At 41.0% G+C, this 17285-nt stretch overlaps 1 protein-coding gene across 1 annotated transcript; it reads right to left on the bottom strand.

The window, feature by feature from the left end:
• Positions 1-103: 103 nt before the first annotated feature.
• On the bottom strand, positions 104-17037 carry LOC112556798. The gene is made up of 4 exons (XM_025226171.1): positions 16614-17037; positions 3923-4024; positions 3600-3657; positions 104-2554 (listed from the first exon to the last, which is right to left on the bottom strand). The coding sequence occupies exons 1-4, from the start codon at positions 16663-16665 to the stop codon at positions 2452-2454; spliced, it is 315 nt and encodes a 104-aa protein (XP_025081956.1). The 5' UTR covers positions 16666-17037; the 3' UTR covers positions 104-2451.
• Between the last annotated feature and the right edge of the window lie 248 nt (positions 17038-17285).

Below are 17285 nucleotides of genomic sequence, written 5' to 3'. Positions count from 1 at the left end.
AAGATCAGAATGTACTGAAGCTGCACGAATGTCGTGTATGTAGGTAAAAACAAACCCATTCACCTCTCAAAACAAAGTAGTCAAAGGAAGGATGAACGACTCAGTCAAGAGATTCAACTTTTATTTTCCACAGATCTGTGCGTGCACAATATCCAAGTTCTTCTATACATGCAATGTCAGTGCCGACACTTGTTTTACGATCAGGTACCGACAGTTATCTAACGAGTGTTGTGATGGCGTTTGTCTACAGGGGAAAGGGAGGATAGAGAGATAGAAAGCAGCCTTCACTGGTAGTTTTATTTCAAGTGTCTGTAAATGGAATGTGATATGGATTACAAGTTGATTCCATTTGTTTCACAGATTGAAGAAAGCAAAATTTATTTGTTAAACTACGCTAGTATACTAAAAATCAAGAAAAATAAGTATTTCTTATGAAAAGATAAGGCCCTATAGAAAACGTGCCCTATATCAAGCAACTTTTTTAGACAACAGTATCAAGTAAACTAACTTCCATATTTTCCTTGTCAGTTTTTTCATGGTTCAACGACATGTATATAGAGAACATACATTACAACGACTCCTCTTGCTCCCCAAGCATGAGCAAACAAGCTAGAAATGGACTAGCAACCGATTGCATCAACTACTTGCATCACAGTTGATGAAAAAAGAGACAATAATAAAGAATAAAATCAGTATATTGTCAGTATACGCTAGACAGAGAAAGAGAGAGGAAAGGGAAGATAATAACCAGAGGTAAAAGAATAGGGAGGTGAAGTCCGCGAATATTGCATCAGTTGTGAAGAAACATTTTTTTTCTCCTGGTTGTAAGTGTCAGTGTAATCTTAGATAAGATGAACTATATTTGCACGAAAACAGTCGCCCAGTTTTGGTGAAACTGTTGCAGGTGTAACACGTAGAGAGAACGACAACTCTAGAAGGACAAGGTCTTGAGAGAAAACTCCAGACCCTGCTGCTCTCCCCTGTGTTCACCGCCTGCCCTCAATGCACCAGATAGAAACAGCAAAAGAAAAAAAAAAAAGCAAAATGAAACAGTCAGCCAGACATAAAAATAGTCGTTTGCAGCGAATGATGACATTTTAGTATCAACTTCCCTCCCTGAAAAGTTTATTAAGTATGAATAATTAGCAACGAATTAGGAAAGCCAAAAAACGTTTTCTTTGTAGGAAGGACGAAGGCTTGATCACTTGCTCACCTGTTTGAAAGATGATCGTTTTCACATCCCGTGATTTGCTCAGAAAATGAGAAAAAGTTGGATGTTTATCAGCGACTTAGTTTCTCCATGTTTGTTGCTTAATGGCAATGATCAACTTTTTTTAACTCGACATCATCATCCGCTTGACAACCATTCCTCTATTTAAAAAAAAAACAAAATTTAATTATGGCCTCCGTTGACACACGAGAACTCCTGAGACTCCAGATAGTTATTTTCATGATCATTTTCTCGATGACTGAAAGTTTTTTTTATTTTCCTTAAAAGGGAGAGGGCTGAATAAGATTTTTCGAACTTTGAGAGATTGTCGATGAGTAAATCAGGCAATATGATGGAAAGACTGTCGAGGGACTCAGCAGATGCCTGACGAAAATGACAGAGAAAGTGAATTTTAGATTTGACAAAACAGTTGTCCACACCTGTAGAAAATGTGACAGAAATACAGAGATACAGTGCGACATAGACATATGACAACTAGAGGTAGCAGTGAAACATCCATACGGACTGGGAAATATTTTAAACAATGGTCAGCTGTGAACTTGCTTATATCATTATATTATATTCGCATTATCTATTGTCCAAAACACAATATGCAGTGTTGGAGATGAATTAGTTTTATAAACAATTTGACCAGGGCCTTGACGAAAAGCAATCCAAAGTAGTTAAACCCTAAATGTACTTACAAATAAAACATTTACTCAAAGAACTGCCACTGTAACATTACAACTTAATAAGGTTATGCCACTTTATGTCACTATGCAAACAAATATATTCCGTATGTCTGGATGAAGCAAAACAAAAAGCCATACTCAAAGGATTGAATATGAAGCACGGGATCTCATGCCATCAGGTTTCTTTCACAAACACATATAGTGTCGGTAAGTAAAGGCTCTCGCCACAATGGAACCGCCTCATCAAGGAGAACAGTAAACTTCACCAATCAAAGCCAACCATTTATTTCGGCAAAAAGTCTGTAAAATTTCACTATGCACATGCCATTAGTCTTTTAGCGATTTCTTTGAATTCTATAAAGGCGAGACTGAAAGACAAACGAAGAGAGAGGGAGAAGGAGGAAGAGAAAGAGAGAGAAAGAGCAGAGAGAGAGAAGGAGGTAAGAAGAGAGAGGGGGCGCTGCATATGGCAGCTGATGACGTAAAGTCCGTTAGCTGCGGCTTTGTGATCGTTCAGCACGTGGTCGGCTGCTGGTACCAACACGCACGTTACCAGTTGCTATAGAAACCCGACTTATCGTCTTGGTCTCGTCGCCTTTTGTCCGGCAACTCCATCTTCTGGGCTGCGTCACCGCTGTCTGCTCCGTCTAACCTGCACAGCCATGGACATGCCTTGTCATGATCAACTTGCTACCTACCTCTCTCAATATATATATATGTAAAATAATATCTTAGCGTACATACACGTGCGTGTCTATATATATGTAAATATCTAAATATACATACACACATACTTCTCTCTCTATATATATATGCACGTGTCTCTTGTATTTGTTTGGTTGTTTTTATTTCTTTCTTGTGGTTAAGTGTGTCCAGGGTACCTGCTGCTTTCTTATTTTATCAGTTCGCGCATTTTTGTGTACAGCTATGTGCGCTTAAGTGTTTGAATACATTTGTATGTGTGCTCGCGTTTCTGACATCCATATATGCGCAGACGAAGAGGAGATGCTGACAATGACTAATATAATTGGTTTTGAAACGAGGCAGCTAAGCACTGATGGCTTCAGCAGCTTGCAAGATCATTTTCATTCGCAAGACAACCTAATCCCTGGGTCTGTAAACCTGACAAGGCGGAAAGCTATAACGTCCCTTCCCCAGGAGCTCTCCCGAGCATGAAACCGATTGGGTCGATTAAATCCGACAGTCAGACAGACGGGAGGACATAGAAATTACGTCATCATTTGCATAGGAAATAAATTAGTAATGGAGGGGGCAGTGGAGGGAAGAGAAAGGGAATCTAGAGGGAAAAGTTGAGGGAAAGGCAGCGAGATGCAGTGAATAATGTAGATGCACTGAAATAACCTGCTTGATGGCAATGCCATGCCAACACTTGTGGCTGCTCTCTCTCTCTCTCTCGCCTGCTCTCTCTTCTGTATCTTAATATAAAGTGCACATCATGGGGGAAAATCACAAATATTATCCATTATTCTGAAGCCTACATCAGCGGTGCTATGGAACATTTAGAGTTTTTGACAGGCGATACCTTCACACTTAGTAAAATTAGTTTAGATACAATTTAATTTGATTTATAATTATGTAATACAACTTATTCATATAGAATGTTAAGGATTACACAAAATAGTCACTGGCTGAACATCTCCACCAAAAATATGTTAACAGAAATAAACAAAACTTACCTGCTTTGTGAATTTAAAGCGAGTAACAATCCGTTCAAAATGCTTCTTGTGTGAACGTCTGTGAGGACACAAAAACCAGTGAAATGAAATGTTATTGATGTCTTAACTAAACCTAGAATACAGATGTGAAATAATTGGAAAAATGAATCGGGATTTCATAAGTATTTCTCATAGGCTTATTATAAGTAAGACTTTTATAATTTCTGAGAAGATTTCTTATAATAACAACTACAACAGCAAATCCCACGACTTGTATTTCTATTACTCGATATATGCGATCAAATGTTATATGCACTGAAAGCAGTTCAAAGATTGCTACTCACTATGTAGACAGGACTCTCTGATGCGGTTGTCTTGGATACAAAGTGCTGTCAACAAGAAGCTGGCATCGTCTGAAGGAGGGCGAAGATCTTGTGTGAGAGAAGCTGTGGACAATGATCCAGCAGAAATTACAGTTACATAAATTACAGTTACACGTGTGACAACGAGACGACATAGACAGTTACACGTGACAACGAGACGACATAGACAGCTACACTATGGACGTGTATTGATGGACTGATGTCTGTATGCCGAGACTCACTCTTGGCCTCTTGCGAAGTGAGCCGCTGTTAGTCTCGGCGAGCCGTAACAAAGAATGTGAATAAACCGGAAGCTATGTCGTCTAATTCCTCGCTTTAGCAGTTAACTGTAAAAAATCGTCTGCCAGCAGCCCAGGGATATTCGTGGTTACACGTGACAATGAGAGTTACACGTGTGACAACGAGACGGTAGAGACAGTTAAGCGTGACAGGACATGGCCTTTGCAAGATAATGTGTAGACAGAGACAGTTACATATGAGACAAATTTCAAGACAGGTCTGTGCGTCTTTTTCTAGAATTCATTGCTCTTTTGTACGTATTACCTCATCATACATATATATGTCATGTTGAACATTTCAGTTTTTGGCGATCATTCACGTGCAGTTAGTTAAACAGTTCAGTTCGTCTAATAAGATAGACTCATAAGAATTCAAATACAATATTTTGTATTGTTATTGTATCTTCCTGCCAAGAAAAAAAAACATCACCAACTTGATGGATGAAGGAAAAAAACAAAACAAGTTTGCGCAGTCGGTCTACCCCTGTTAGACTAACGCCCATTGCTTTCCGGTCATGCGCACAATTGATCCATTGCGCAGATAATGAACCGATTTTGTGTTGTCAGATCAAACCTCCTGCTTGTGGAATATAGTTTAGGATAATTTCTCTCTGGCCTTAAATGCTAACCCGAAGTAAAACAATAATCATTTAAAAACAAATATTACAAACAACAACACATAATTTAAGTACGCGCGTGAAAGTGAAAGCGACAGAAAATTATCTATTTCCAATCGCAAAAGTCATTTAGTATCTGAAAATAAAAAATAAAAAATCAAGTCGTGAAACTATTTAATTTGGCTATCTGAACTGCAGTTCAAAGGGAGGTAATGGGACGTACTTATCGCCCCTTTAAGCATTGCCAAGACAGTGATAAAAAACAAGCTGCCGGTAGTACCCGGTCTCTATATCCGGGTAAGTGGGTTCAGTTTGTCCGCTTGTCTTGCACCTGTTTCACGGACAAACGGAGGATTAGGTGTTTGCGGCGAGATTAAAAGCCGCATCACACCACTAATACCCCGGCGGCTGGCGCTGCTCCTCGCATCCAGTCGCCACCTCATCGATCTTCTGCGCTGTCTTGGGATTAAGGTTAACGAAAGAGTGAGAGAGAAAGAAAAGAAAGAGAGGAGGAACAAATATATGAAGAGAGAGAGAGAGAGGCATGAGGAGAGAGAGAGAGAGAAAGAGCGAAGAGAAGAGTGAGAAGGGTAGAGAGAAAGAAGGATTTTTATTGGCAGTTACAATTCCAATAGAAAGAACATTTATATCTATGATTTAAGAGCAAGTAGCGTGGACTGAGTTGTATAAACATCTACTGTCAGTGTCAAACGCCTCTGACATTAATTGTTTTAATGGCAGGCAGTGTGGGAAGCCAATTGTCATGGCGCTTTACTCAGACTTTAGCCAATGTTTCAATGCCTTTCAGCAGGTCATCTTCAACATAAAAACTAACATTACAAACATCCTAATTAACTTGTCATCATTACATCTGTAGCAGCATCGGCTGTTCTGTGAGCTTTAAGGAGATACAAAATATGGAGGTTTAAATCGCAGCCTTAAAATGTCCGCGATGCACTCCTTGATTCAAAACTGGAGACCTGGGTTTCAAATACACATCCCTCCAAAGAATTCCTCAAAGTATAACTTTTCTAGCCTTCTGAAACACAAATACATTCACTGATAATCACAGTTGTGGACACAAATCAGCAAAGGTAGCCAGCCACCAGTCGGGAGTGGTGTTCAGTGTTGTGAGGAGCTCGTCTGTCGCCTGAGTTTGTTTGTTTGTGTTTTATGCCGTGCCAGCAACTAGGACTATATCACGGCAAAAGGTAGCTTTAACTTTAAAGGTTTAGGGATGTCTTCCCAAATCATATAAATATGATATTTCGTAAAAAGCCAACATAGTCTGACACCAGTCGACTCGGAGGCGAACAGAACAGAACTCAGTGATAGATGTTGAAACTGTCTTTGCGCTGCGTGCTTTACTGCTGCTTCACCTCAGAAATAATAAAAATATTGAGCCAATAATACCGAAAAGGGGAGGAGACTTGATGATTAACGAGGTGCCGTGACATCCTGCAACTTTCATCGCTCCCAGCCTCCGGTCTGTTTACATCTCATTTTACATCGAGATCGTGTGTCCTTTAAATAAAGCACATCTCAAAAACACAAGAACAACATGAAATCAACGAATGATAGGTAGTTCAATACTTCCATCTCAACTCTCTTGCAACTCGCTAAAACGGAACAAACACGATCTCGCTGGTTTTTTTTTTTTTTGTTTCTTTTGATAAATGTCTCTATCCATAACAAACTTTTCCCCTAAATGCATACAAGCGTGAGCACATACACACACACACTCTCTCTCACACACTCACACAAGATAAATATATATCTTGTTAATAAATCAAATTGGAACAATAAAGCCGGATGAAGCTGTAACTACATTTGTAAATCAGGACGTCTCCGTTCAAAAGGTTCTTTTGAAGTATGAATAACCTTTTACCCCCATCATACCCAAGAAAAAAAATTGCAAGGTGCCCGGATGATAAGCACACGCCTTACTCCTAAATGCTAATACCCTGACCTCTAAAGCTGACCGAAACAAAACTCATACTCTGTCCGAAATGTAAATCACAAAAAACTGGAAGCTGACCAGAAAAAAACAACAAAGAAATGTATCGCCACTTGTGAGCAAATGAATTAGCTTCTTGTAATTGGCATCTGGCCAGTCTCTAGACGGATTGGGCTGTTTAAAAACAGTTGAGCTCTCGACACAAGGGATTCCTGGCTTGAGAAAGTAACAGTAACAACTGGCTAAGTGCCACTCTTAATTGTGGGTAATTTCCGTTAAACGTCGCCGTGTGTACCTCGTTTCGCTGCTTGTGTGGACAGCAAGTCCGCGCCTGTCCATCACTTTGTTCACTGTGGCGGACACTGGCTTGCTGGGCGTCCTGACATGTCCCCCCGAGAGATCACGTGCTCCGGCGTCAACATCCTTTTGTACCAGTCAGGGGGTGGGGGCGTGGGTAGGGAGGTATATACTGCTTATGGAGCTGTGGAACTGCCACCAAACCTATGGAGCTATGACACTGCCATCGAAGACCTGAAGGTAGTAGTGTTTTTGGTTTTTTTTTGGACGCCGAGCCAGCAACTAAGGCCATATCGCGGCCAGCCCTGTAAACAGATGCCACATGCAGAGAAAGAAGAGCGTGCCCGAGACGAGACCTGAACCCAGGACAGCCAAGTTTCACTGTATTGATGCCAGGTGCTAACCGTTGCCCCACCGGACCGCCGGACTGCAGGTGCGCGAGGTGTACGAGCGGGACCTGCAGATTACATTCAGATCATCGTTTGCGTGCAGAAAGTAGCTTTGGATCGGAGATAAAGCAGTGTAGAAGGCAGAGATGGTCCAGAAAACAAGCGGGAGCCTTCAAATTCAAATTGTTATAGATATTAGTCTGCAGTTAACATAAGGGTGCCTATCTTGTATCTCGTCCATGTCTGAGGCTGGAAATGAAGCAGCCACAAAGACAACTGTATTCCAGCTGTTTATATCAACTGCTTGAAGGTAGCACATCCGGAGGACAATGCTACTGAAGGGGGAATAGAGAGTGTGCGGGGTGCGACAGGCTGAACAGTTCAGCAGAAATCCAGAAAGACGCTGACGTCCTTCCGCACCTCAACACAGACTAACAAACAATCACACTAAACATTATTGTACACTAAGGTCAAGACGGCTGTTAGTGTGTAGTCCTCACGAGAGGTGTACCCGGGTGTATCCAAGCTATTGTATTTGTGTGTGTGAGGGGTGCGTGTGTGTGCGTGCATGTGTGTGAGGAGGTGCGTGCGTGTGTGTGCGTGGGCGTTCACCACGCGAGGTTTTACGCACGTGACAGCAGGCGCAGTTTACGGTCACGAGTCTTCGCTAGTGTGACTGGCACACTGTGTCAACATGTCAACCGACGCACGACTAACGTACACGAGTCACCAGCTCTGGGGAAGGAGAGTTACGGCGCCTGAGGTTCGTGTCGCGCGGCTGGAGGAAATGCCAGAAAATAAAACAATCTGAAACAGTAACTAAAATAACCTCAAACTAGAGAAATGTCAGGCCTGTCTTTACTCCACGTATTTATTGGTCATAAAGAAAAAAACCGGTCATGAGGGGTTAGGATGTTGAGGTCTTTTGTATTCAGCGAGGAACACTGCATTAACATCCGATATGAGTTAAGTAGGGCACGTTGACATAATTTGTATCATTTATGTCACATGCACATTCATTCGTCTGTGATAAATAAAAAGCGGATGTCGGAAAGTCTGGGAGGACGACCACCTGGTCGCTTGATGCCATGGAACTGAAAGGCGCTGAAAAGTTCTGGAAACAAAGCCTGTCTGTCGAGAACATTCCAAGAGTTACATGTAGCTCACTTTCATACACAATCACGCCAAAAGAAAAAATACAACAGACTGGGGAGTAGTTGATCCTTCATCTAGAACATCCTCAAGGTGAAGTGTTAGTACATAATTTTTTCAAGCTTATCCTAGTCTCCTCAAAGGCAAATTTTCCCAAGCTTCCATAGTTTGTAGTTTCTTCATAGCTTTCCTAGGTTTCTATGAGCTCAAACTTCACTAGCTTTGACGACTTTGCCTTGTCCTTCATGGCGCCTTCCTTCCGCTTTGAGCTGAGGCCCCTAACTTCCGTTACCAACTCCCTCTTCCTCCTCTTCGACGACGAGACTGGTCCTCAGGTAACTTCATACTCAGACAAGTGCGAAAATTGCATGCCTTCCTAAAATACAGGATAAAAGTTTAAATACATTTTCACCAGAACCTAATATCAAAAAAGTTAGTGCATTCCATGAGGACTAAAATGTCCTTTTTAAAGTATCTTCAGATACCGCCCACGCTGATCCCTATATAACGTAAACATAATTATTGTTTAAAGAAGAAATAATGGTTACCATACCTTATTCCCTTTTTCACACCATACACTATAAAATGAAACTTCTAAAAGATATTTGAACCAATCTTTTTATGATCATCAACATTTGATCCAATGTCCCTTCTCGAACGTTTTTGAGATATTTTGTTGTCAAGTCAGGAGTAACATGTTGAGGTTTTGTAAGCATCAGCTGTGATATGTATTTAATTATCTGAGTTTGTCACAAACACTCTTTTTTAACAGAAAAAAAGGATCAGATGCCATCTTGATTACCTAGCTATCTACATCATGTGGAGCAATCGGAATCTGATGTCCTCGATGACACGCAGCTGGAACTTGCACTCGCCAACTGCGAAGGACGCAGCTGAGAAGTCAAGAGGTCAAAAACACACAAATTATGAAGTCACTCTATCCGGTTGTTTTCATTCCCATAACCTAATGTGATTCAGAAAAAAACTCCTGTTGATTCTGGAAACAGGTTGTTTCTCACACCTCACATCTTCATTTTCACAGCAAGCCTTTATTTCATCCGAGTAAGCCAAAGAAAACTAAAATGGTCATTTGGGGCCAATTTCAGAATGGTAGGAGGATGGAAAACCTAAATAAATGTGTGTGTGAGAGAGAGAGAACGAAGGAAGTTTTTACTGACTCAGGCCACGTGGCCTTAACACTCTGGTGACGAACACAGCTCATACAACGACATGAAATAAATATTTTGTGACACAGCATCATAGTTGGCTTACAACTGTTTAGTTAATTATTTCTATTTATTGTCTCGTATCCACTTAATACAAACAGTCATGAAATGCAGTTATTTTAAGTACATAACAGAAATTCCTTGCGAGTGTAGAGATATCTAGCAAAGCTTAGGGTGCCTAACATCGGTACACAAAACAGAGTAGAGTATGATCGTTAGTTCCACAGTGAACTAAACTCCAGTCGTAGATCTTTTACAAGGGGGCAAGAGAAAAGGTTGACACAAGGGGGAAATTCAAGAGCAACTCCGAGGTGTTCACATATATGTGTCTCGAGGTCGCAGACTGCCATATGAAATATAATCAGGGAATCAGAATATTTTTATTGTTAACATTGTGTAGCCATGGTTGTAACCGTAGACTTGGCTGTCGAGTTACATAAACGGTAAACCTCGAGCTGTCTGAACCTGTTGATGCCAGTCTTGTCTGGAACAGTCAGCAATGTGTTGTTTAAAAACACGAAGGAAGAGTGTCACATTCTGTGCACCCTGATTTCACCACACACATTTACCAAAAGCAGACAAATGAAGAGTCGTGCACACTTCTGATACCCAGCATCCCTTCCCTCCACTGTGTTGTAACAACATATTAGCAGTCTACTGCAGTCTATGGTACCAGAGTCGCAAGCATGAGCTGTGGTGTGCACCCACATGGGGAATTATTTATATAGTTTTAGAAATGACATTTAACAATGTCTTCAGTGCAAAGGTATGAACTCACTCCACGAGGAGATGGAAATCTTTAGGCCCCATATTTGGGATCCGCACAGAAGCAAAGTCTTATCTGGCTGTCGGAAAGTTGGAAGAGAAAGTTTGGTTTCCCAATCTTCTAAAGTGTTTTACAGATTTGAACGAGTGAGACAGAGAGATGGAAAGATCCGAGACCCGACTGGTGGGTGGGATATTTTCAGAAGGTATTTTGACCTACGGTTTGTAGCCATGAGACCGATGAGGTGGAACAATTCGTCAGCCCAAGACCTGAAATAGGGGCACGTGAGTCAAGGAGCAGCGACTTCACATTCTTAGCAACATACTTGCAAGCCTCTTAAAAAAAAAGCATGTGGCCGCCATTTAGGAAATATTCATTAGTCCTATCGCAGATGAATGGTCACGCGAGCTGGCATCACGCTATCGTGCTGTCACGTTCCACGTGCCAAGTCCACCGTCACGCTCCTCAGCGCTCAGAAACAAGGGCGACTATTGATTACTCAACTCCAGGTAGTCTACCCTGGGTGGGGACTGGGGTGGGCACATCCCGCATTTTATAGATGAAGTGGAAGATTTCACTTTCAGGAGGTGTCTTACAGTGCATGCATTTAATCTGAACACCAAATCTGTCAAAAGCTTTCTGACACTCTGAAAATTCAAAAGTGCCTGTAAAAAGATACGCCTCCTGTATTTTGTTGTGGAGGAAAGAAGATCTAGGTGTTTTCTCAGGTGTTGACAAAGGGTTGTTGTCATCATCAACGCAAATAGTTTTCCTGTCTGCCTGCTTGCTAGTTTGCTTCTGCCTTCTGTGTTTGTCGTGTTTGTCTGTCTGTCGCACAATCTTCTCCGTTGGAAATCAATTCACTGCTAGAAGCCGCCTCACGAAAACCACAACTCAGAGAGATTTAGACACAAATAAACAATTTTATAACAGGTGTGCTAAATAAATTTTTGCATTTGTGTGTCTGGAGTTTTACTTTAGTTGTTGTATTAGGACGTTCTCTGGAAGTGTCTTAAAATATTATGTTTCCTTTAGAAAAATAACCGGGAAAACACACACACACTACACACACACACACACACACACACACACACACACACACACACACACACACACACACACACACACACACACACACACACACACACACAAATACAACAACGAGCAAAGTTGTTTTTACGTCGGGAAGTGTTGACAAAGGAACCTTGTACAGGAAAAGGGAGGGAAAACTTCTGTAGGAAGGACAACTCTGACGACGTACTTTTTAGACTTCTTGGGTTAAGCGTGAAGTCTAGTGATGTGTACAGTCTAGTGACGTGTGCAGTATAGCGCGTGTGCAGTCTAGTGACGTGTGCAGTCTATAGTGCATGTGAAGTTTAGTGACGTGTGCAGTCTAGTAACGTGTGCAGTCTATAGTGCATGTGAAGTTTAGTCAGGCATCAATTCTACGAGCTGCCACCATTAACAGCATATATATATATCAAAAATATTTTTAAAAGAAAAACAAGGGGTTAAAAAAAAGTCTGCACAAAATGGAGCGAAGACGGGAAGGAGTAAATGAAAGAAGAAAAGCTAATCAGGAGGGACAGAACGAATAAAGGGAAAAGATAAAGGAATAAAGACAGTAGAAAAAAATATTTGTCGAAATAGTCGATTCTGTTGTCATCACAACTGCCGCACCATTGTCTGCATGTCTGGCTTCTCCTCACTCTAGTTACGACCTCCAAAGAAGAGACATTTAAAAAAAAAATGGTGTGTGCGTTTGAAATGAATAGCTGAGGGCTACTGGCATTGCAAAAAGTAAATCACACTAGAGAGAAGGCGTTGCTGGTTGCTCCGGGGGTCAACTCCTAGTTGTACCCAGGCCGAGTGGCATCTGTTCGGCTTGGTGCATTTGAAGTTTGTTGGCATTATCTCAGGGCGCCGAGCCACGCGGGGTCAAGTTTGAGTGAAGAGATTTCAGGAAGTGCGCGACAAGACGGAGGCTTCTCAGTCAAAACCCTCCAGAGAAAATGAGCGGGACAACTCTTTGCCAGTCCAGCAAATCAGGAACGACAAATTGAACACTTGTTCACACGACGATGGTATCGCGTCATTATCGGGTAGTCTCCCTTCTCCGACACTGCGTCCTCGTCTGGCTTGGAGTGGCTTTCTCTCGGCCTGGTGCAGGGTGGACGTTTGGAGGCAGGAGACAAGAGGTGGGCAGTTTTAATTTGCTGCCTTGTTTTGAGGGGAGAGAGGGGTGTTGGGAGGGCATAGTGGGGGCTGCGTTCTTCGACGAGCCAATTTTTTTTTTTTTTAATTAAAGCGAGACTCAAGCTACGAGGGACGGTTATTCAAAATCAAATATTCCAACAGACGTTGTAAAAACAGCAGATTGATTTCTTTTCTATTTGGCTGCCTTCTTCCCTTGCTCACAACTATTGCGGTCGCACGCATGGATATGTTAGTGTGGATGTTTGTGTGTCCGACTGGTTTTTTTTTTCTCTCTCTCTCTCTCTCTGTGTGTGTGTTGTGAATGTTTATGTTGTGAGTAAGCATACATAGATAACAGCTCAATGATTTCCACTATGCAGTCATTTCGGGTAAAAACACACAGGTCTTCTGCCTATCTTTCTTTCTTAGATCATCTCCCCGCTTGTCTGTCTTTTTTAAGGTATGTAATTATTGCATACATGGCGTTTCGTCGGTGCTCAGAGCCTACTCAATCATAGTTCTATCAGATCCAACAAGTAACAGTCCTGTAGTCTTCTCATAAACAACTGTCTGGCCCTAGCTCTCATGCTGACGTGTTAGTGGCTCTACTTTCCATTGCCAGAGATGGTCACAGAAAGATGCCACACTCAGACTGACAGAAGGACGACCGAGTTACTATTTATTACTTTCTGTTTCATCAGAAATATCGCTTTTAGACAAAATGTGCTCAAAGGACTGAAAAATGTATCTGGTGTGTGTACGTGGGTGTAAAGTTTATTTAGATGATTTTGGATGTTATTAAAATGCAATGGAAAGAAAGAAAGAAAGAAAAGAAAGAAAGAAAGAAAGAAAAGAAAGAAACAAAGAAAAAAAGAACAGAAGCAAAATAAAAGAGAAAGTTCTAAAAAAGTGAAAGAAAATGCAGAAAATCGTGATCCATTAAAAAAAATGAAATGCGACAAAGAAAAAAACAAAAGGTTAAAAAAAAGAAAGCCTAGAGACCATTGCCTCACAAAAATATGAAATCAAGCGAAAGTCTCTAGTGGCAAGAGGTGAAAAAAAATTAAATAAATTTATTAACAGTTCATTATGTCAACGTCCGCGCTCTCTAGACTTTAATCCATATAACCAGAGGCCATGGACAAAATGACATCGATTTTTATTTTGGTGTTAGTTGATCCCTTGATGATAGTGTGATGTAGGTGATGATAGCGCTGTCCAGGGTCTGCGAGGCGCCAACGATACGAGCGGTCGGCCAGTCGTCCGTCCACCTCCAGCAGTCATGTGATGTCCAGGTCAAGTGCTAGTCACCGAGGTCAAGGTCTAGTAACAGTCGGTGAAAACCAAGTCTATTCCTAGTCAGTGATATTCAGTTCTAGAACTAGTGGGTGATATCCAGGTCTTGTCCTCAATCCGAGATTTTTCAAAACTCAAAGCCCGTGTGGATGTTGATTATATAATCTATTTATATAGTTTCTTAGCTGTAAAAAACAAGTTCACTTAAGTTCGAATTTTGAAAATGCATAGGATATTGAAAGCAAAGGAGTGATAATTTACACAAATAACAGCAAAGTGATAACACTAGACCTCACAGGTATATATTATCTCAGTTATCTGTATATTACAGCTAGCTGATGAAATTCTCTACCTCATCGGGCCACACACAAATGTGTCGTGATTTTTACACAACAGAAAATTTGTAATATTTTGTTACACCCGATATTGTTCGTTTAATTAACTAAATAACAATAATAAAATTAAGAAGCCTCCCACTTGTATCTAGTAGAACGGACTTTTCATGTAGCAAAATACTAGCAAGAGGAGTAGGATAAAGCCGACAATAATTTAAATAATATTTTAAAAGCGCAAATAGCACAAGTTAGACTATAACATAGGATTATGCACGCGACTTCATGCACACCGATACGAAAGGAACACACAAACACACAAACAACACACACACATATCTTACCAACACACAAACATTCAAACCTAGAAGAAAAGGAACAGTCCGGGGCGCACACACTAGCACAAGCACGCGCACACATACACATATCTAAACATACATTTATTTATATATTTATGCACATATAAATATGCCAATAAAGTTCGTAAGGACAACTTTTTTCTCCGTGAAGCATGCATGAAAGTATCACGTGATCGTCTGTTAAACGCACCTGACGCGTGCCACCTCGTCATCAGAGGCGAGCAGTGAGCGAAATTACACGTGGGAAGACAGGGCCAGAGAGCGGGGAAGACCTTCTGTCACTTCGCCTGCTATTTACGGGTGATGCAGCCGCGGCTTTCAGTTACATCAAAAAGCAGCGGCAAATATTTTGTTAAAGTAAACCTTTCAGGAACATTAAGAAAGGGCAGTTTGAGAAAATGAATCATTGCAGGGTTAGTGAACATGCTTTAAGTGCTGAGAAGAATCTCAGAATACAACTATAGCTAGTTCTGGAAGCCTACACTCCAAATACAAATATCTCACAAATTATTGTACTACATTTCAAGCTTTTTGGCGGAAAAGACTAAACAAAATTTTTTTTACTGTGAGTGCGTCCGAAAATAAAAACAGTAAAGAGAGAAGGAAGGAAGAAATAAAAAACAAAGAAAAGATAGAAAAAAAAGAAGAGCAAAAAAAAAGTAAAGAAAAAATCTGAAAATAGAGGGAAAAAATCACAAATTGATGCACGAAAAGGAAAAAGGAAATAAAAAGGAAAAACATTAAGTAAAAAAATGGAGCGAAATTAAATGAAAGACGAGATAAAACGATCAACGGTTCGAAAATCTTTGGTTTTCGCGCCTTAAACAGAAAAAAAGATTGGACTAGAACCGGGCCACCTGCCGTTTGACTGATGGACAGACACACAAGTCATTGGTAGGTAGCTACATCAGTATAACAGCTTAATACATCAAGACAGGTGTACATCACATGCTACGTAACAGGTTTTAGTCTGACAATGAAAACGAAATCATTTTAACAAATATATTTTCGCTGCTGTAGGTGATATATTTACTTGGCGTTCTTTGGTTGTTTTTTTTTTTTTTAGATATATCTAAGTCTTAATTTTAAGGCAAATCGCTGCATGGTCGTACAGGGCGAAGTAAAACTACCTTCATTCAACCATTCCAGTCTTCTCAGTCTATTCGATGACCCACCGGTTAATCATTAACGGTTTCTTTCTTTCAGGGGAGAAGTTTTGATGACACACCCGTTTGAGGTGGACGATAAGGCATCAAATGATATTATCAAGTGAGCGCCTGAGGCTGGAGGGAGAGAGCAGCACAGGATCAGAAAACAGCTAAATATAATTCTGTTGAGGTCACTTAGGAAATAAACAATGACAACAACTGGTCTGCTGTGACAATTGTTATTAACAACGAAGTTCTTGTGAGAAGATCCGCTATTTCTGGTTATCGTTTCAATTAAAAAAAATGTCACTGCTGTGTAAGCACCTTTGAAAAATCTGGCAACAACATTACTGAATCGTTGTCTTTAGTTTGCGACAAATTAAAAAAAAAAATTCAAAGTCTCAGTCGTTGAAAAGTAGAAAAGTGAGGAGGAAGATTAGAAAATAAATCAAAGAAGAACAAAGGAAAAGAAAAGAAGAAAAGGGAACAATCTAGGAAATAAAGAAAGAGAGAAATGCCAGGAAATGAAAACTAAACGATGTTCCAAAGCAAAACAGCAGAACGAGAGAGAGATGGAAGACAGAAAGAAATTTGAGATCTGTGAGAGAGAAAGAGAGAAGTAGATGGAGATTAACCTACCTTTAAAAAAGGAGAGAAGGAGGAACAGCAGGATGGATGCCCCGGGCCTCATGGTCAGGAAACTGCTGACTTTCTGGCGGAGATTTTCGGCAAGGTGTGTGTCTAGCTAGCGCCCTCTTTATAAACTCAAATACAATAGTGTTTAGTTTCTCTACTACACAGCCAGGCAGCTAAACGAGGACTTAATTGTTTTTTTTTCACTTTTACTTTCCCAGCTACTGCTGACTATAGCTCTACTTTCTTTCCCAGCTTGACAATCGCATAGAAGAGTTTCTGTTGGAACTTTCTTTCTTCTCTTTTATTTTCTCCCTTCCCTGTTCTCTAAAATGAACGGTTCCCGTCGAACACCAGGACTTATAGTGAGGCAGGCCATTAATTATTTATGAGATTAGAAGAATTCTGGTCTTACGTGAAGAAGAGCTCTTGTTCTGTGCTGCCCACCCCCACCCCGAGCTGCGTGGCTTGTTAGCCCGGAGGGAGACTTGGCAATAGGTGAGTGGGTGGGCAAGAGAACAACCAGCAGGATGGAGATGAAGAATTAGCTGCATGGGAGGGTGGGGAGCCGAGAAATAGGAACTGATACGTTATATGAGCCAGCCAGCCAGCCAGCCAGCGGGACAGACGCAACAGGAATAACGAACAAAGACTGCTGATGCGGAGGATGAAGAATGC

Source organism: Pomacea canaliculata, linkage group LG2, assembly GCF_003073045.1.
Source record: "Pomacea canaliculata isolate SZHN2017 linkage group LG2, ASM307304v1, whole genome shotgun sequence".
NCBI classification, from domain to species: domain Eukaryota; kingdom Metazoa; phylum Mollusca; class Gastropoda; order Architaenioglossa; family Ampullariidae; genus Pomacea; species Pomacea canaliculata.
The sequence above is the reverse complement of the archived record's forward strand: the minus strand, read 5'-3'. Positions and strand labels throughout refer to the sequence as shown.

Coding starts and splice junctions, on each gene's coding strand:
- LOC112556798 (XM_025226171.1), bottom strand. CDS start 16,665: ATGAGGCCCGGGGCATCCATCCTGCTGTTCCTCCTTCTCTCCTTTTTT. Junction 3,658..3,922: donor CAGAGAGTCCTGTCTACATA/GTGAGTAGCAAT, acceptor GTGTCCTCACAG/ACGTTCACACAAGAAGCATT. Junction 2,555..3,599: donor GCTTTAAATTCACAAAGCAG/GTAAGTTTTGTT, acceptor ATGGCTGTGCAG/GTTAGACGGAGCAGACAGCG.